The sequence below is a fragment of the Vicugna pacos genome, chromosome X, assembly GCF_048564905.1.
Source record: "Vicugna pacos chromosome X, VicPac4, whole genome shotgun sequence".
NCBI lineage: Eukaryota > Metazoa > Chordata > Mammalia > Artiodactyla > Camelidae > Vicugna > Vicugna pacos.
Window position 1 is genome coordinate 104,325,393 of NC_133023.1, and position 18,970 is coordinate 104,344,362.

At 59.9% G+C, this 18,970-nt stretch overlaps 3 protein-coding genes across 9 annotated transcripts; 2 read left to right on the forward strand and 1 right to left on the reverse strand.

The window, feature by feature from the left end:
* Positions 1–216: 216 nt before the first annotated feature.
* Positions 217–5,443, forward strand: LOC140691743 (melanoma-associated antigen 10-like). 4 transcript variants are annotated; one of them, XM_072955635.1, is made up of 3 exons: positions 217–321; positions 3,789–3,929; positions 4,127–5,443. In XM_072955635.1, exon 3 carries the CDS (start codon positions 4,127–4,129, stop codon positions 4,925–4,927), a length of 801 nt encoding a protein of 266 aa, XP_072811736.1. In that variant the 5' UTR covers positions 217–321; positions 3,789–3,929; the 3' UTR covers positions 4,928–5,443. The 4 variants fall into 4 exon arrangements, with proteins under 4 accessions (XP_072811736.1, XP_072811735.1, XP_072811737.1 ...); XM_072955634.1 differs by lacking the exon at positions 217–321 and adding an exon at positions 407–656; XM_072955636.1 differs by lacking the exon at positions 217–321 and adding an exon at positions 407–656 and having other exon boundaries at positions 3,829–3,929.
* A 4,625-nt stretch (positions 5,444–10,068) lies between these two features.
* LOC140691946 (heat shock transcription factor, X-linked member 3-like) lies at positions 10,069–11,792 on the forward strand. The gene is made up of 2 exons (XM_072956467.1): positions 10,069–10,669; positions 11,086–11,792. The coding sequence occupies exons 1-2, from the start codon at positions 10,175–10,177 to the stop codon at positions 11,608–11,610; spliced, it is 1,020 nt and encodes a 339-aa protein (XP_072812568.1). The 5' UTR covers positions 10,069–10,174; the 3' UTR covers positions 11,611–11,792.
* LOC140691947 (melanoma-associated antigen 8-like) lies at positions 11,721–17,550 on the reverse strand. Of its 4 annotated transcripts, XR_012067559.1 has the most exons (5): positions 16,742–16,853; positions 15,251–15,341; positions 15,031–15,099; positions 13,055–14,956; positions 11,721–12,632 (listed from the first exon to the last, which is right to left on the reverse strand). XR_012067559.1 is itself a non-coding variant. In XM_072956470.1 (4 exons), exon 4 carries the CDS (start codon positions 14,891–14,893, stop codon positions 13,874–13,876), a length of 1,020 nt encoding a protein of 339 aa, XP_072812571.1. In that variant the 5' UTR covers positions 14,894–14,956; positions 15,031–15,099; positions 15,251–15,341; positions 17,499–17,550; the 3' UTR covers positions 11,721–13,873. The 4 variants fall into 4 exon arrangements, 3 of the variants coding, with proteins under 3 accessions (XP_072812571.1, XP_072812569.1, XP_072812570.1); XM_072956470.1 differs by lacking the exon at positions 16,742–16,853 and adding an exon at positions 17,499–17,550 and having other exon boundaries at positions 11,721–14,956; XM_072956468.1 differs by having other exon boundaries at positions 11,721–14,956.
* Positions 17,551–18,970: the final 1,420 nt, after the last annotated feature.

Consider the following 18,970-nt stretch of genomic DNA (forward strand, 5'->3'; position numbering starts at 1 on the left):
GTGTGGGCTCGGGTCAACAAGGGGGCGTCCCAGGACCTGATGGGGCTCAAGCTGAGGACGCTGAGGGAGGACAGAAGGGGCCCCACAGATCCCCGCCCCTGCTGTCAGCCCTGGGAGGGCCTGGGTGGGATGAGCACTCGTGGGGTCCTGACTTCCTGACATCCGGGTCTCGGAAGGACGGGGGTCCTGGGATGAGGGGCGGGGCCTCGGGTGGCCAGAGGGGAGATCACATGCCGCCTGAGTCAAGGTGAGGACCCCGAGGGAGAACGGAGGGATCCTGCACCCCGGGACAGTGTTGCACCTTGGAGGCCACAGGGCAGGGTGAGCACCGGCGGCATTTCCTGACATCCGGGTCTCAGAGGGACTGCGGACCTGGTTTGAGGGGCGGGGCCTCGGGTGGGCTGAAGGGAGGCTCCATGCCGCCTGAGTGAATCTGAGGACCTTGAGGGAGGATCTAGGAGACTCTGGACTCCAGAATAGAGGGGACCCCAAGCTATCTACCCCTGCAGTCAGCCCTGGTAGGCCCTGTGCTGATGAGCACATGGCAGCGTGCCCTGACTTCCGCATCCGGGTCTCAGACGGAGTCGGGATGTAGTACAAGGAGGGGGAGCTCAAGGGGGCAGAGTGGAGAATCCCAGTTCCTGCCGGGCGTCAAGGTGAGGACCCTGAGGGAGGCCTGAGGGGACCAGAGACCCCAGCACAGAGTCGGTCCCGGGAGGTCATGGGGCCGGATCACCTCAGGCAGCATTTCCTGACATCCGGGTCTCAGAGGGACTGCGGACCTGGTTTGAGGGGCGGGGCCTCGGGTGGGCTGAGGAGAGAATCCCAGTTCCTGCCGGGCGCCGAGGTGAGGACCCTGAGGAAGGACTGGGGACACCCTGGACTCCAGAATTGAGGGGACCCCAAGATATCTACCCCGGCAGTCAGCCCTCGGAGGCCTCAGGCCGGACGAGCCCACGGCAGCGTGCCGGGACTTCCGCATCCGGGCCTCGGAGGGACTGGGGCGCTGCTGTGGGGAGCGAAGCCTCAGCTTGGGAAACGCAGGGCGGAGGGCCTGTCAGGACAGTGAGCAAGGACTGTGAGGGAGGACTGCGGGACCCTGGACCCCAGTACAGAGTCGTTCCTGGGAGATCATAGGGTGGCATGACCACAGGCACATTTCCTGACATCCGCGTCTCAGAGGGAATGGGGCCCAGGTTTGAGGGGCGGGGCCTCAGATGGGCTGAGGTGGGAATCCCCGTTCCTGCCTGGCGTCACGGTGAGGATCCTGAGGGAGGACTGAGGGAACCAGAGACCCCAGATCAGTGGGGACCCGCCGAACCGATCCTGCCCCTGCTTTTATCCCTGGGAGGCCCCAGGGCGAGATGAGCACACATTGCTCTTTGGTGTCTCGACTTCCCCATCCGGGTCTCAGAGAGACTGGGGCCTTAATATAAGGAGGGGGGACCTCAGGTATGCAGAGCAGGGTATCCCCGGTCCCCCTGGTAGTCAAGGTGAGGACCCTGAGGGAGGACCAAGAGACCCTGCACCCCGGAACAGAGTCGGCCATGGGGGGCTATAGGGCAGGATGACCAAAGGCAGCATTTCCTGACATCCCGGTCTCAGAGGGACAGGGCTCCTGGTATGAGGGGCGGGGCGTCAGATGGGCAGAGGACAGAATCCTAAATTACCAGGGGGCAATGTGAGGACCGTGAGGGAGCCTTTGCCCTTGTGCTGGGTCTTGGAGGCCCCAGAGCAGGGTGACCAGGTGAGATGTTTTCTGACCTCTTACTCAGAGGTCCTTGGGAGGTGAAGTCCCTGGTCTGAGGAGTGTGGCTCAGATGTGCAGAGGGTGGTCTCCCCGGAACCCCCAGTAGGACTGGGCAGACCCCCTCCCCAGGTAGAGGGGGCCTCAACAGAAACTTGCTCCTCTGGTCCTTCCTGGGAGGCCCGGGTGTAAGTCAGGAGGCATCACCTCCCCACTTTATCCTCAAACTCAGTGCGATGGTGGTGTCGGCCTGCAGGGGACAACCTCATGTTAGCGGAGGGGAGGTTCCAGGACTTGCTGGGCGTAAATGTGAATGTCTTGATACTGAGAGTAGAGAGCGAGCCCACAGAATCCGGCCCTGCCCCCTGTCATCCCTGAAGTCCCTGGGCAGGAGTGGCCAATGGTGCTGCCCCCTCACCTCTGCCCCAGGCTCTCAGGGAATTCAGACCTAGTTCTGAGGTTGGCAGAAGGAGCCACAACCGGTCAGCAGCAGAAGGACTCACAGGATGTGCCAGGGCTCAGGAAAAGGACCCTTTGGGTGGATGCAGGGCATGAGGAGACCCTCACCCCAAAAGAGATGGGAACTTACAGTGTCCGGCTTGAGCTGTTTCAGCCCTAGGAGTCCCCAGTCAGGTCTGGCCGGATGGGGCCTGCCATCACTTCCGTCACGTGGTTGGGGGTGGGGTATCTCAGGGTGTGAGGACCTTGGTCTGAGGGGAAGCATCAGGCCAGCAGAGGGAGCGGTCCTAGGATATCCCACGTGTCAAGGCAAGGACTCTCCGTGAGGACCAAATGTACCCCGCCATCTCAGGAGAGGAAGGACCCCACCGGGTCCAGCTGACCCGTGTTCCCAGCCCTGGAAGGAACAGTCAGTGGTGGCCCTAAGTGCCGTGCTCACTTCCATCCTGGGTGGGAAGGTGGGAGTCTTCAGGGAGTTGAGGTCTGGGTCTGACGGGCAGATGTCAACTCGTCATCCCAGGTGGGGGCAGGGGGGAAGAGCAGGCCCTGGCGGGAGTGAGATGCATGGCCTCCAGGCACTGAGGGCACCTCCGCCCAGGGCAGAGGGGCCGATCCCCGCTGCCAGTGCTTCTGGTTTTTTCGGGGGGCTGGGGGTGGATGTTGTGTAAATGGATCCTGGGACCAGTTTCCACGTAGGGGAGAGGTTCCCCGGACCAACAACAGTTCTCAGACAGCAGCAGAGTGTTCAAGAATTCAACTGCGTTCTGACACCGTCTAGCCAGAGATGGCATCAGACCCTCTGGTTCAGGCTCAGTCCTCCAAGACTGCCCTCCCCCCACCACTTCAGAAGCCCACCGCAAGGCAAGGTTCTTCCCTGTGCTGCTAAATGGCCAGCTGTAGGTTGGGGATTCCAACTCCCTCCTCCTTGGGTTTCCACCGCTGGTGACAAGTCGAGGCTGTTACTTGTCCTTCTGAAAGACGTGTCCTTCTGAAAGACCTCCAGAGGTTGCCACGCCCTCCTCCTCAGGTTTGGTTGATTTGCTAGAGTGGCTCACAGGTCTCTGACAAACGTATTACTTCCTAGATCACCAGCTGAACATAAAGGGCATGAGTCACGAAGAGCCAGATGGAAGAGGTGCTAGGGCCAAGGTGTGCGGGAGCGGGGCCGACTTCCCCGCTCTCTCAGACAGTGCCACTTGCCCCAGCTCTCTACCTGCTCACCAACCCAGAAGCTCTCCAAACCCATCCTCTTGGGGTTTGACGGAGGCTTCATTACATAAGCACGATTGGTTAAACCATTGGCCATTGGCAATTGAACTCAAATCTCCAGCCTTTCTCCCCTCCCTGGTGGTGCTGGGGAGGGGCCAAAAGATCCAAACTTTTAATCACATGATTGGCTCTTCTGGCAACCAGCCCCATTTTAGGTGCTTTGCAAACACATCTCATTCACATGAAAAACAAAAACAGCACATTCATCACTCTCAACACTGAGGACATCCCAAGGGCTTTGGGAGCTGTGAACAAGGAACTGTGCACAGAAACCAAAGTCAATGACCAGAGGTATCCTTGTCCTGAATCACAGCAGGGAAGGGGCCTCCTCTCCTTTCTCTCCCGGCTTTCAGGGAGGTGAGGACCTTGGTGTGAGAGGACGGGTCAGATCCTATCTGAAGGAACCACGCCTTGGCGACAGAGAGAAGAGTCCCGGGTCCTCCCAGGAGTCAAGGTGAGGGCCCGAGGGAAGGGTGAGGGGACCCGCACGCCCACAACAAAGATGGGACACCAAAGTAAACCTCGTTCAGCCCTAGAAACCCTGGGAAGGTCGATAAGCTTGTCCTCCCACAAGGCCACTGGGTCCCCACCTGTCACCGCTGCCCAGACTCCTGTCAGCTGCCAACACCTGTCATTATGTCCCTGGTTCAGATGAGTGAGCTCCGCCAGGCTGTGGAAGACCTTCAGGACCCAAGAGACGCCCAGGGCCTGGTGGATGTGCAGCAGCTGGAGGCTGAGCAGGAGGGGGCCGCATCCCCCCGGTACCCCTGCTCCTCCTCAGTCTCCTCTTCCTACTCTGCCGGTGCCGAGTCCCTGCGCCAAGGTGCAGAGCTTTCAATGATGGCTGACCTGGTGAGCTTCCTGCTCCTCAAGTATCACCGGAAGCAGCCGACCACCAGGGCAGAAATGCTGAGTATCCTCAGAGAATACCAGGACCACTTCCCTGCGGTCTTCAGCCAGGCCTCTGAGTGCATGCAGCTGGTCTTTGGGGTGGATGTGAAGGAGGTGGACCCCAAGGAGCACTTGTACATCCTGGTCCCCACCCTGGGCCTCACCTGTGATGGGATGCAGGGTGGTGAGCAGAGCATGCCCAAGAACGGCCTCCTGGTGATACTTCTGGGTGTCATCGTCCTGGGGGGAGGGGGGGTGCCTGAGGAAGAGGTGTGGGGAGCACTCGGTGTCATGGGGGTGTATCCTGGGAGGGAGCACTTCATCTACGGGGAGCCCAGGGAGCTGATCACCAAAGCGTGGGTGCAGGAGGGGTACCTGGAGTACCGGCAGGTGGCCAACAGCGATCCCGCTCGCCACGAGTTCCTGTGGGGGCCCCGGGCCCACGCGGAGACCAGCAAGCTGCAAGTCCTGGAGCATTTGTTTAGACTCAACAGTGAGGGTCCCATTTCCTTCCCGTCCCTGTCTGAGGAGGCCGTGAGCAATGAGGAAGAGGGGGCCTGAGCCAGACTTGCAGCCGCGCTCCTTCCAGGCCCCTGTCCAGCAGCTTCTCCTGCCGGGCAGGAAGGGAGCCCATCCTTCACCCTGTGTTTGCAGAGCGAGCAGTCAGCCTTGGAAGGAGTGAGGGCCCGGGCCAGCTCGGGGGGCACGGCGTACAGCATCTCTGGGCTCCTCCCGTCCTTTACGGTGACATGGAAATTGATCTTTGTTTCCTGTAGGTGTTTTTCAGTGCTGTTCCTATTAATAGAAGATTTAATAAGCTTCAGTATCTAACTTTGTGAATGACAGTGATCACAACGTGTGTATGCTTATCCAGTTCAAACACAACAGTCTTCCTCTTCTGTAAAGGAGACTGAAATCTCTCTCTCTCTCTCTCTCTCTCTCTCTCTTTTTTTTTTTTTTGGTCATCCTGGATGACATAATATGGAATTGCAATTAGAATTGTTTGGGAAATGTGAGAGTAATTAGCAATGATACAGATGAGGGAAGATTTAGAACAATAAAAGTAAAAATAATTAACTTGCTTCTTACCCCTTCTTGTTTGTCATTTTATACGTGTAATATCCCTATGTTTAATTGGGTTTCCATGGGTTATTTAAGAAAGTAGGAGAAAATCAGTGTGAATCAACAGGATCCCTGCTCACCATCTCACTTCATCCGCACACATTCACCGAGCCTCTGCTGTCCGGAGGGCTCTGTGTTAGTGGGGACACTAGGAAAAGCAAGACACACCCCACACCTAGAAGGACAGGCTAGGAGCCCAGTCACATCAGGAAGATGGTGACATGTCCCTGAAGTCCCACAGAACAAGGGAAAGAAGCGGCGAGGCGGAGGGGGTCCGGGAGAGAGCACCCAAGTGCAAGTGCGCAGAGCCAGGGCAGGTGGGGGCTTTGGGAAGCTGGGCTTCCTTCTGTGGGAGGTGACGGTAATGAAGCCGGGTGGTGGCGGCGGCCAGACTTGAAGAAGGCGTGTTTTGGGTTTGAGAAGCCACAGTTCGGATGGAAGGGCGGCTGGGAGGGGGCAAAGGTTGTTCCTTGACTCCCTTCGTAGGAGCTCGGTGTTGAGTCCAGCTGGGAACCCTCCCCCACCCCTCAGTGTAACCTAGCCTCTAATCGGGAGAATTTACTTAGTTTCATTTAGGAGACATGCTTTTTGGCTGATTAGCTCTTCCACATCCTACTGAGCTGCGTGTTCTCTAACATGACCTGGATAACAAACCAACCAGCCAAGTGCCAGAGGAGGGAGTGGGAGGGTCTGGGGCCAAAGAAAATCAGAAGCACCTGCCAATCATCGCGGTTCCAACAGGCAGCGCGCCCCGCGCGAGGTGCTTGGCGCACATCACACGCACCCCTGCAGTCCTGCGGGACGGGCCTCCTCACACCCGCCCACTGCACAGATGAAGACCCTGAGGTCGTGGGGCTCGGGAACCTTCCCAGGATCACGTGCTAGTAAGTGACGGGGTGGGGCCGAGACCCCTGGTCTGAATTCATCTAGAGCCCACGCTGCGCCCACCCATCGCAGCCTGCGGCCCACCTCCTGACCCAGAGTCCACTTCTCTCCTCAGTGTCCTCGTGGTGTCTGTCGGGTGACAGAAAGTAGGATCCTGAGGCCCAGGTAGTAAAAGCTGGACCAAGAAAGGAAGGTGACTGTGACAGTCAAAGCCAGGGTGAGGACTGTCTGCGGTTTCTTGAGAGCTGACCCTGCCAGTTGGTGGCACTGCTGTCCAGTCCCAGCCCTTATCCCACACGACAGCACCCTGCCCTGGTCCCCTCCTTCCCCGGGGCCCTCCTGGCCAACTCGAACCTGACCTGCTGACTTGGTCATCACAGGGGGTGGGGGTGTGGAGAGAGAGACAGAGACAGAGACAGAGAGAGACAGAGAGAGACAGAGACAGAGGCAGAGGCAGAGACAGAGAGAGACAGAGACAGAGAGACAGTCACGGAGACAGACACAGGGACAGAGCGAGAGCCAGAGCGCGAGACCGGGCTTGAGACTGGGATTGGGTTTGTGGTTGACTGGGTCTTGAAGGCCACATTTCTTATGGGATAACATCCCTAACGTAGACTTTTCAGAAGCTGCAGAAAAGTTAACACTAGGGAACATCCTGACACCGTCTCCCTGTCCCCAGTGGGGGAGGGGAGCGGCCGTAACAGAGCTTGCCTGGGGCTCCTTTGGAAAGTGCATTGCACCCGACGGCCCCTGTGCCATTTGAGCTTCTAAGGATGGCTTTCCCGGGTCTCCTTGGCTTTGGACAACTACGAAATGAGTCATCACTGGACAAGGAAGACTCCCCTTTGCTGCTGTCCCTGTGGGGTGCAGGTGGCTTCCGGGCAGACACAAGGCCCCCAGTCTGGGCTGAGGCCGTGGGCTCGGGCGTCCGCAGTGGACCACAGGCCGGCTCTACTTCTCCGTCAGGCGGATCCTAGGCCCACGACTCCACCTTCCCCGGCCCGGGCCGGGCCTTCCCTGCCACCTGCCCCGGGTCAGACGGGAAGAGTCCACGGCGCTGCGCCGCAGAGCGCTCAGCACCGCCAAGGGACGGCAGGCGCCCTCCGACCTGCTCGAACTGTCGCAGTGACCGTGCACAGCTGCTTTCAAGGACACTGAAGCCAGCTCCTGGGCGACATACAAATTTGTTCGTTCCAAGATACGCTGGGGACCACGTTCACGTCCTGTCCTAGTCTGCTGTCCTCAAGGACCTCTTTCCGGGTCTGGAGGGGGAGGCAGATACACCCAAGCTCTCAGGGAGACAGGAGCACCCCACCTTGGGACTGGACATGCAAGGCGGGCTGTGGGAGCCTTGGGAGGGAGCCTGGGACCACAGGAAGACCCGACTGCCGAGGTGGCCTTGAAGCCGGGCCGGCCTTGAAGCCGGGCCCCAACATGCAGAGCGGCCTGTGGATAGAGACGGGCATTGCCACCCGACGAGGCAGCTTGAGGACATGCCCAGACAGGGGAGTTCTTGGCGGGTCCCAGAGCAGCCGGGGACTGGGTGCGGGTCTGGCCCAGGGCCCATGGACGGTGACGGAGAGCGGTTGGGGGTCCTCTGGGCTGGCGGACACCGGGGGCTAAGGCAGGCGCAGCGGCCGGCGGGCCAGGCTGGGAAAGGCAGGCCTTGGACGTCGTGAGGGCTGGTATCTGAGTAACAGGTGTCCTGAGCCATGGCTGAGAGCGACCCCTGGGGCGCGACACAAAGCCACGGCCCAGCCGGCCCGGGGCGGGGGCGGGGGCGGGGAGGGCAGGGGTGCGTGGGATGGAGGGAGGCAGACCTGTGAGGGGGCAGGCCCACCAGACCCAGGGTGTGAGGGAGGGCTGGAAGGAGCGGGCGGCAGGCGAGGCCACAGGGCTGGGATCGGCCCGCCGATGTCCCAGCCTTTGGGCCCCCTCCTGAGACGCCCCCGTGGCCTCCACTGAAGTTCGAACTCTAAGGACACGTCCCTGCAGGAGGGAGTGACCCGAACAAGTGCTCTGTAAACCTGTTTAGAGGCACAAAGACCTGCGCCCAAGCTCCAGTCTCGGCCTAGGAGCTCCACGAAGGCTGACAGCCCTCAGACTCGAAGGCCCCTTGGGAGAATCTCTTTCGAACCCCTTGCCCTCCCCTTCTGGAACAGGGAGTGGCCCTCAGAGAGGACAGACGCCTCTCCTTAGCGGCAGAGCTGGGATGAGGACCTAGGAGCCCGGCAGACGGGCCTTTCCAGGTCCCATTCTCTCTCCCTGTGCAGTGACTATGAAGAACAGTCACCACAGCGGCTACAGAACACGTGTCCCCCCAGACCGCTGTCCTGTCTGTCCTGCCATCTGTGGTGAAGACGGCTCTCGGGCGGGACTTGTCCCATCCCACACCCAGAGCCTCATCTATTTTCAGTCACACGTGGACGGGCTTTCCGTTGGTCACGTCTAGCTCAACAAGTAGGAACTGTCCTTGGCAGTGAGTCTGTAGAGTAGGCCCCTTGAAAAGTACCGGACCCAGAGCAGGCAAAATTATTCAGTGTACCTGCCACCGAGGTGACGGCGGGACGGGGACCCAGGGCTGGGGGCGGGGCTGGCTCGGGGAAGGCGAGCAGGGCAGGCCTGGGAGCAGACCAGGGAAATGCTTGCTCTCAACAGATCAGAATACATGCTGAACCCCCAGATCAAGGACTGCAAAGGGGAAGAAGCAGGGCAGAGCCGAGTTGGAAGCGGAAGGCCAGCAATCTGGCAGGGCAGGAGCCTAACCCCCCCAGTGACAGGGAAGAGGAAAGAGGGCCTTAGAGCAGCCTCAGGGGAGGCTGAATCCGAGGTCTGAGGGAGGTGCTCTGACGCGGACTAAGGCAGGTGTTCTGAAAGTGAGTGCTCTCGGGCCACGAGGAGTTTCTATGGCAAGAAATGGGCACTAAAGAGGATCCCATGTGCTCTGGAGAGGGGTGGGGCTGCGGACAGCAGAGCTCAAAAGGAGGCTCCAAAGCACAGGGGAGGATGCGGCCATCCGCTCACGCGGCACGGGGGGAACCCTATGTGCCAGGTGCTTTGGTGACACTGAAGTGGGACGTGGGGAGTGCCCCCACACGCTCCCACACAGCCCCACTCTGGGGACAGCTCGACCCAGGGGCAGGAGAACGGGACACTTCCTTATGGCCCATCAGAGCTGGACCGACCAGCCAGCAGGAGCAGCTGGAAGAGACCAAGGCAGGAGCTGTTGGGGGGGGGGGCGGGCGCTGCCAGCCAGCCCGGGCCAACCAGCCCACTCGGACCACCACTTCCGGGAGGTGCAGTCGCCCGGGGCCCATCTCACCCCTGCCGCCTTGGTGGCAGCCAAGCCAGGGCCAGCCAGGGCCAGCCAGGGCCTGGCCCTTGAACAAATCGGAGGCTGGCAACAGGCCTCCCCAACCTTCGGGGATGGAAACAGGATCATGTCTCTCCGCCCACTCAGGGCCTGGCCCCTGGGAGAAAGGTGCCTGGCAGCAGATGGGAGCCTTTCGCCGGGACCTTGAACATACCTTCCTACACTTCTGGAAAACAGAGAAGCTGGGGGCTCTGTACCCCTCCCCTCCCCTCCCCTCGGCCAGGGCTCCCTGTCCAGACCAACTCTGGGACCTCACGTGACACATAAAGAGGACGATGACCAAAGTCGCTGGTTGCCCTGCTACCGAGATTCTAGAATTCTGCGGACACTATTTACTGGGCGTCCCTGCTCAGACTGAAGGCACTTCTGCCCTGAGAGCTCAGTGATCTGGTCTCAGGGAGAGCATGTGCCTGGTCTAGACTAGCTGCATGGCGAGTCAGAGCCCCGACGAGGAATATACGGCCACGGCGGCCCCCGCAGCTGATGGAGAGCCCCCAGCGGGGGCCCCATCGGGTTCATCCCCGGATCCAAAGGTGGATTCGAGGGAGATTTTGGAGAAGCCCGGCGACCAGGCCGAGAGCCAAGATCCAGGCTCCCAAGACAACCAGCCACCACAGGACCCAAACCCAGGTCCCGCCAACGTGGACGGAACCCACGGTGTTCTTGGGCTCTCCTTCCCGAGAAAGCTCTGGATGATAGTGGAGGACGAGGCCTTCAAGTCCGTGCGCTGGAACGACAAGGGAGACATGCTGATCATCGAGGAAGACCTTTTCCAGCGGGAGGTTCTTCGCCGGCGCGGCGCAGACAGGATCTTTGAAACAGACAGCTTGAAGAGCTTCATCCGCCAACTGAACCTCTACGGGTTCAGGAAAATACACCTGCCCGGCACTCTGGGTCGCTCTCCGGGGAAGAAAAGGCTGATGGTAACGTAGACAGCCCTTCCGTCTCCCGAGTTCTCTGTTCCTGGAACAGCTTCCCAGTCCTGAGCGGATGAGTGATGTGCTGAACGGGGTTCATTCCCGAGGGGGACTTTTTTCCTGCGAGCCAGTACTGAATGAAGGCTGAGGCAGTCCGGCGTGTCATGTAAGGCTCGCCCCTTAGAGATGCCCTGCGGGTGTGACCGAAGACCCAGGGGCCACTTCACGTCAGGGAGCTAGAGTGACACCTCAGCCCAGGCACCACGTAGCTTTAGTGAGCGCACACTCCAGGGCGAAATAAACCTTGCCAGGAATTTAAAAAGACCTTTTCTCCACAGTCAAACAAGACCTTTATGATGGAGGTGGGCGGGGAGGAGTGAATATTTCCCCCGAAATGACGAGAATGATTCATGTCCTTTCAGATCTACCACAACTGCAACTTTCAGAGAGAGAAGCCCCTGCTGATCGAGAACATGTGGAGAAAAGGTGACCCGAGAGCAACTGCTCGGCCCGCTTCCAGCGCAACCACCCCAAAGAGAAAGAAGCAAGCCGCCCCACCTATGAGATGCACCCAGTTTTTCCATCAGAATGACTCCACCAAAGATGCCGACAGGAAGACCCAGAGGGAAGCCCCCCGTGCTCAGGTGCCCAGCGGCATCCGGGCCTTCATGCTCCCTGGCGTCCTGTCTGCCGGCCGGGTGGCCAGGTTGGTGGTAGTGCAGCGTCCCTCCAGCGAGCAGGGCGGCCCGAGTGGGGAGGGCACCTCCAGGAATGTCACGCTAGTGCCCCCGGCTACTGCCGGAAGGGACGGTGCAGGGGAGCTGCCCAGAAGCCCCCCCGTTTGCCCCGATCCCAGCTCGGTGGTGTCCACGTGCAACACGGGTTACTGCATGCTGCTCGCGGCCCTTCTGCTCATGGCCCCCAACCAGGAGGCCCGCGGCAGATGAAGAGCCCGAGGGCTCTTCAGATTACAAGTGTGCTCTCTGCGAACGGTTCAAGGACAACCCAAAGCCCTGAGCTCACAGACCACTAGAGACACACGAAGAGCACCGTCCTGTAACCATGAACATTTTGGGCTTTAATAAAGACAAGCAAAACTCCCCGGGGCTAAATAAAGAATCTGCGAGAACCGCGGGTCCGTGTTCTTTCTCGCGTTCGATTCCGCACACGTCTCACCAGATAAGCCCGCGGAGGCTGGAGACCCCGGCCGGGGGCAGGCTTTGGTCCCCATCGGCCTCTTTCATCTGAAGCTGTGGCATTTCGGACACCCGCCCAAGGAGGTGGGGAGCGAGCACTGAGGCGAGCCCAGGAAGGTCTGGTCCCCTGGGCCGGGCCTGCCCGTCAGGGGACAGACAGCCTGGCTTCTGACCTCGGGGGTGTCTCCCCCCCACTACTCATGCATCCCGGAGCAGAAGGGTCTTCCTCCTGGGTCCCCCAAGGATGCCAGAAGTTTCTGACCAGCAGCTCAGCGTCTCCAGCTCCCGATCCAGGGGCCCCCCCCACAGAGGCCCGCCGAAACGTAGGGCCACCCCCTCCACCAAGGGCTGAGAGCGCTGCAGCCTGGCTCCGAAGAGACGGGGGGTTGCAGTCAAATGCCTGGGGGGAAGCCCGTCACCCTCGAAGGTAACAACCACTGGAATCCCTACTCTCAAGTGACCAAACCCCCCACAAATGTATAAAAGATCTCCCACCAGGCGAACACCAGCACTGCTCACTTCCATCAAGGCTGTAGTTAGGACCCTTTCTTGGCACGTGAAGCGGCCGTGCGGCACGTCTAACACACCGGCTCCGCGAGCCAAGGGACACTTTACAACAGGGCGAGAGTCATCTGCGAGGCAGACGGTGCTGTTTCTGAGTCCGATGTCCTCTTGCCCGTGAGTCAGGCCGTCGCTGGCTGGTGACTCCCTGGCAAGCACTCAGCGCCCGCTCCAGCCGTCCCACATCGTCTCCTGGATGCTCTTCAGACCCTCTAGGGGTTGTGACCAGAACAAAGGCGGGGAAAACACTCACCAGCTCTCTCAAAACATATTTCTCTACACAATCCAGAATCAGCAGGGCCAGAATGAGCGGCCTGCAAGGCCGCTTCCCCTTGTCCTAGAGGTCCAAAGTCCTTGAGACTCTGTCACCGAGCCCAGGGAGGCATCTCCCTGCAGGGGTCCCGCTCCCCCGTCCCCGCGTCCCAGTGGACACATCTGTTTCCGGGAACAGCACAGAGTGGGGAGCGCCCTCCAGGGCGGCGCCGATTCAGAGCGAACCAGGGGAGCACGTCCAGGGCGTGACGGCGAGCTGACCGTGTCACGGTTTAGCTTGGTCTCTCGGTCACCTCCCCTCAAGAGCCCACACTGCTCAGGCCTCCTGCCCAAAGGGGATCAGGTGCTTGGGGACGTCTACCTGGAAGACGCCCTTTCTGCCTCTCCTGGGCACGGGCTCCAGTAACCACCGGGGGTTGGAGAGCGTGCTCAGGTACTTCTGCTGCAGGTTGCTCAGGACGGCTCGATTCTTCAGTTCCACAACCTCCTCGGGACCTAAGTTTTCTGGGCACAGCAAAGTGTCCCCAACGTCAACGAGCCCTGTGCACAAAGAGAGAAGCACCCAGATGTCTTCCCTTCCACAAACCAGGCCTGCCCCTAAGAGAACATGGTTATTCAAGGTCACGACCACTGGAGACGGAGGCGATATCAGCACGTGGACCCAGAGTGAACTGGGTCGCTCTGGCTGAGCATTTCCGAGGTACCGGCGTCCCTCTTCAGGGCACTTGGGGCGAGGCCGAGGGAGGGAGACATTTTCTTCTCATTGCTCCCCCAAATTCTAATTCCATGTTATCTTGTTCAGGATGACACAGTAAGATGGGAGATTTACAACTGGTTTCACAAAACAGCAAAACTCTTGTGTTTGAACTGGATAAGGATACAGACATTGGGATTAATGCCATTGACAAAGTTAGATGGTGAAGCTTATTAAATCTTCTGATACAAGGAACACCACTGAAAAATTCCTACAGGAAACAAAGATCAATTTCCGTGTCATCATAAGGGACGGGAGGAGCCCAGAGATGCTGTACACCGTGTCCCCCCAACTGGCCCGGGCTGTCACCCCTTAGGAGGCTGCCTGCTCGCCCTCCAAATACACAGTGAAGGATGGACTCACTTCCGGCCCGACAGGAGAAGCTGCCGGACAGGGGCCTGGAAGGAGCCCGGCTGCAAGTCTGGCTCAGGGCCAATTTTCCTCATTACTCAATACCTCTTCAGACAGGGACAGGAAGGAACAGAGATTCCTTGTATTGACCCTGAGGAAATGCTCCAGGACTTGCAGCTTGCTGGTCTCCGCATGGGCCCGGGGCCCCCACAGGAACTCGTGGCGAGCGGGATCGCTGTTGGCCACCTGCCGGTACTCCAGGTACCCCTCCTGCACCCACGCTTTGGTGATGAGCTCCCTGGGCTCCCCGTAGATGAAGTGCTCCCTCCCGGGATACACCCCCATGACACTCAGTGCCTCCCACATCTTCTCCTCAGTGGCGCACTCTACCTCCAGGAGGATCACACCTAGGAGCATCACCAGGAGGCCGTTCTTGGGCAAGCTCTGCCCACCGCCCAGCATCCCGTCACTGGTGAGGCCCAGGGTGGGGACCAGGACATACAAGTGCTCCCTGGGGTCCACCTTCTTCACATCCACCCCAAAGACCAGCTGCAGACACTCAGAGGCTTGGCTCAAGACCACAGGGAAGTGGTCCTGGTCAGCTCTGAGGACCGCATTCAGCATGTCTTCCTTTGTGGTTGGCTCCTTTGTGCGGTACTTGAGGAGCAGGAAGCCCACCAGGTCAGCCGCCTTCAAATGGAATGGGTCTGGGTGTGAGGACTTGGCATCTGCGGGGTCCAGGCCGGTGCTGGGCCTCTCCTCATCTTGGCTGCTGGAGGTGTCGTCTTCCGACTGGCTCCATGGAGGGGCGGCGTCGTCAGCAGTGGGGAAGGAGAAGACACCCCGAGGGCTCTGCGGGGCACTGGGTGTCCCAGAGTCATCCACCTCCTCCAGGGTGTCCAGGAACAGGACGGAGGAGGAGGAGGAGGGGCAGGGGGAGGAGGAGGAGGAAGAAGAGGATGAGGGAGACAAGGGGGATGCATCCTCCTCCTCCTCAGCCCCCATCTCCTGCGCAACCACCACATCCTCAGCCTCTCTTGGGTCCTGAAAGTCGGCTTCAGTCTGGTGGAGGTCACCCATCTGAACCACAGGCATGACGACGGGTGTCCGGCAGCCGACAGGAGTGGAGGCAAGGGTGACAGATGGGGACCCACGGGCCTGGGGAAGAAAGGGAGTGTCAGCAGCCCGGGCTGAGAAACCCACCCTGGGGGGCTCTGACAAAGGCCACTTACAGGTCTCCTCTCCAGGGGTGCCCTCGGCCTCACAGGGGCTCTCCTCCTGGTGGACGGTCGTCTGTGAACCTGACGGGGGAAGTGAGGCGCCTCCTCAGGGTGCAGCCGGCACAGCCCGAGGCTTTGGGGGCGACAGGGGGTGGGTGGAGTGGATGTTGGCCTCGTGGGGTCCCCTCTGTTCCGGGAGCCACCGGGCACACACTCAGGGCCCACACCTCACCTTCAGTCCTGGCACTGCCGGCCTCCTGTGCTCTGTGACCCGAGGACATGTGTCTCAGACCTAGGCCTTCACCTCCCGCTGTCTGGAGCCCCTGGGAGAGAAAGGAGGGGAGACCTCGGGTCTACACTGTGGCACAGCCCTGGACCCCCGTGCTGGCAGGAGACCTGGTTCCCACTCTTCTAGGGTGGGAGGTCCTCTCCGCGCTAGCTCAGGGTCCTCACTTGACTCCAAGCGGGACCTGGGATTCTGCGCTCCAACCACCTGAGAGCCCCTCCTTATAGTAAGTCCCCGGTCTCTCTGAGCCCTGGATGCGGAAGTCAGGACACACCACGTGTGCTCATCCCACCTGGGGGCCTCCCAGGGCTGACAGCAGGGGCAGGATCGGTTGTGTCCCCTCTGTTCTGGGGTCTCTGGTCCCCTCACTCCTCCCTTGGGGTCCTCACCTTGACTCCTGGCAGGACCTGGGATTCCCCTCTCAGCCCACCTGAGGCCCCGCCCATCATACCAGGATCCCAGTCCCTCTGTGACCGGCATTTCAGGAACTGCTGCCTGAGGTCATCCCACCCTATGGCCTCCCAGGACTGACTCTGTTCTGGGGTCCAGGGTCCCTCAGTGCTCCCTCGCGGTCGTCTCCTTCACTCCCACTGGCACCTCAGATTCTCTTTTCTACAGACCTAGGACCCCCCCACCCCTTACGCTATGTCCCGAGTCTCTCTGACGGAGATGCAGAAGTCAGGACACTCCGATTGGGCTCATCCCGCCCTGGGCCCTCAAGACGGCTGACAGCAGGGGAACATTTATGTGGAATGGCCTCTTTTCTGGGGTCCTGGGTCCCTTCCGTCTTCCCTCAGGGACCTCAATTTGAGTCAGACGGCATGTAGGCTCCCCTCTGCCCACTGCAGGACCCCCCCCATACCAGGACCCTACTCTCTACGAGACTGGGATGTCAGGAAATGTCACCTGTGGTCATCCTGCCCTATGACCTCCCAGGACTGACTCTTTTCTGGGGTCCAGGGTCCCCTGAGTCCTCCCTCCGCGTCCTCACCTTGACTCTCGGCAGGAACTGGGATTCCCCGCTCAGCCCACTTGAGGCCCCGCCCCTCATCCCAGGACCCCAGTCTCTCCGAGACGAGACCGTGATGTCAGGAAATGCGGCCTGGGGTGATCCCGCCCTATGACCTTCCAGGACCGATTCTGTTCTGGGGTCCAGGGTCCCCGCAGTCCTCCCTCCGGGTCCCCACTTTGATGCCCGGCAGGAACTGGGATTCTCACCTCGGCCCACCTGAGGCCCCGCCCCTCAAACCAGGACCCCAGTCTCTCCGAGACCGTGATGTCAGGAAATGCGGCCTGGGGTGATCCCGCCCTATGACCTTCCAGGACCGATTCTGTTCTGGGGTCCAGGGTCCCCTCAGTCCTCCCTCACAGTCCTTGCGTTCTGTCCTGACAGGCCCTCAGCTCCGCCTTCCCGACCTGAGGCTTCGCCCCCCATACCAGCGCCCCGGTCCCTCTGAGGCCCGGATGCGGAAGCCCCGGCACGCTGCCATGTGCTCGTCCACCCGCGGCCTGCCGAGGTAGAAATCGTGGGGTCCCCTCTCTTCCGGTGTCCAGGGTCTCGTCAGTCCTCCCTGAGGTTCCTCATTGTGACTCCCGCCAGGAACTGGGTTTCTGCCCTCAGCGCACCCGAGGCCCCGCCCCTCATACCAGGTCCCCGCTCGCTCTGGGACGCGGACCCGGATGTGAGGAAATGCCGCCCGAGGTGGTCCCGCTCTACGACCTCCCGGGACCGACTCTGTTCTGGGGTCCAGGGTTACCGCAGTCCTCCCTCTGGGTCCTCACCTTGACGCCAGGCGGAAACTGGGATTCTCCCTCTCTGAGCCCCCCCGTCCGCGAACTTACACTAAGTCCCCGGTCTCTCTGAGACCAGGTGCCGCAGTCAGGACACACCACGTGGGCCTGTCCTGCCCTCGGGACTCTGGATGGCTGAGAGCAGGGGCGCCTTTCTGTGGGATGGCCTCTTTTCGGGGCTTCTGGGTCCGCTCCGTCCTCCCTCGGGGTCCTCACTTTGACTCAGGTGGCTTGTAGTCTCTCCTCTGCCCACCTGAGGCCCCGCCCCTCATACCAGGTCCCCAGTCCCTCTGAGAGCCCGGATGTCAGGAAATGTGCCTGTGGTCATTCCACCCTATGGCCTCCCAGGACAGACTCTGTTCTGGGGTCCAGGGTCACCGCAGTCCTCCCTCAGAGTGCTCACCTTGACTCCTGGCAGGACTTGCGAGTCTCCGCTCTGCCCCCTTGAGGTCCCCCTCTCTAAACTAAGTCCCCCCTCCCTCTGAGACCCGGATGCGGAAGTCAGGGCACGCTGCCATGTGTCTCCTAGGGCTTTCAGCAGGGCAGGTTTCTCTGGGTCACCCCACCCCACGCCCCAGTTCTGGGGTCCAGCATCCCCTCATTTCTCCATCTGCATGCTCACCTTGGGTCCTATCAGGCCCTGGGCCCTCCCTCTGCCCACTTGAATTTCCTTCCCTGAGAACCAGGCCCTCCTCCTCCTAGTCCCCCCGAGAAGCCTGGCCAGGATCCCCTAGGGCGGAGACGGATGCTGTGGGGCCTTCGTTCTCCCTCAGGCCCCTGCCTTGACTCCCTGTAGGGCTGGGCTTCCTCTGGGCCAGTCTGGAGCCTCCTCCCAGACCCAGGCCCGTACCTTTCTCAGACCTCCCAGGCAGAAGTCAGGGCACATCACATCCAGATGCCATGCCTCGGGGTCTCCCAGGGCTGAAATCAGGTCCAGGCTGGATTCCTCGGACCCCCTGGGAAAGATGCCCCTCCCCATTACTCGCTCCTGAAGTTCCTAACTTGGCTCCTGGGTCCTTGATGAAATGCTGGTTGGGCCGGCTCCCTCCCTGTCAGCTCTGAGCTTGTGTCTCAGATGCACCCCCTGCAGAAAATGACTCTGAGTCCTAGACTCCATGCTGGGTGGGGAGCTGCAGCGCCCCTGACCGCCGCGGAGGGTCAGAGAAGAAGCACCAGCCAGCCAGACTTCGGAAACGTTTCCCTCTAAAAGGAAGCGGCTGAGCAGCCGGACTTGGGGACGTCCTGCTCTTTCGAGGTTATCTAACATTTCATAGTTCAGAGCACTGATTTTCATTCTCTTAAGCCTCATTCAGAGTCAGAAATACATTTTACATCTCACCAAGTTTCCGGAAAGCATAGCCACTCTTAGGCTGCCTGATTCACTCCGATGCTCCATACTCTTGTTTCTCGTCCAGACTTTCTCTGCTATTTAAATGGTCAATTTTGAAAAGGACAGGCCTCATCCACTAAGGTGACTTCAGGTGGTTATTAGCACAAATTCTGCTGCCCTTAATCATCCCATCCTTCACACTGCCCTGATATTTCCCCATGGCTTCTGGCCTCTGTGGCCAGAGATGCTGAGCTCTCTCCCAATTTTCACAGTGAAACAAGGGTAGAAGTTTAAACTTTTCCTCTTACCCATCCTGCCATCTGCTTTTATCCAACACACACACACACACACACACACACACACACACACTTAATTCCATTCTCCCGTGTAATGTTTTCCGGGGTTGATTTTGGAAACAGAAGACAAAATCTCAAGATTGACTGTCATCTTGGCAGATAAACTTAGAGCACTAAATCTGTGGGGGGAAAAAAGACAGAAAAAAGAAAAGAAAGAGAGAAAGAGAAAGAAAAGCAAAAGGGGAATTG

What these genes read in the sequence shown, in the direction of transcription:
- LOC140691947 (XM_072956470.1), bottom strand. Translation starts at nt 14,893, where the DNA reads ATGCCTGTGGTTCAGATGGGTGACCTCCACCAGACTGAAGCCGACTTT.
- LOC140691946 (XM_072956467.1), top strand. Translation starts at nt 10,175, where the DNA reads ATGGCGAGTCAGAGCCCCGACGAGGAATATACGGCCACGGCGGCCCCC. An exon ending in CGGGGAAGAAAAGGCTGATG is followed by an intron (nt 10,670 to 11,085) that starts GTAACGTAGACA and finishes ATGTCCTTTCAG; the next exon opens with ATCTACCACAACTGCAACTT.
- LOC140691743 (XM_072955635.1), top strand. Translation starts at nt 4,127, where the DNA reads ATGAGTGAGCTCCGCCAGGCTGTGGAAGACCTTCAGGACCCAAGAGAC.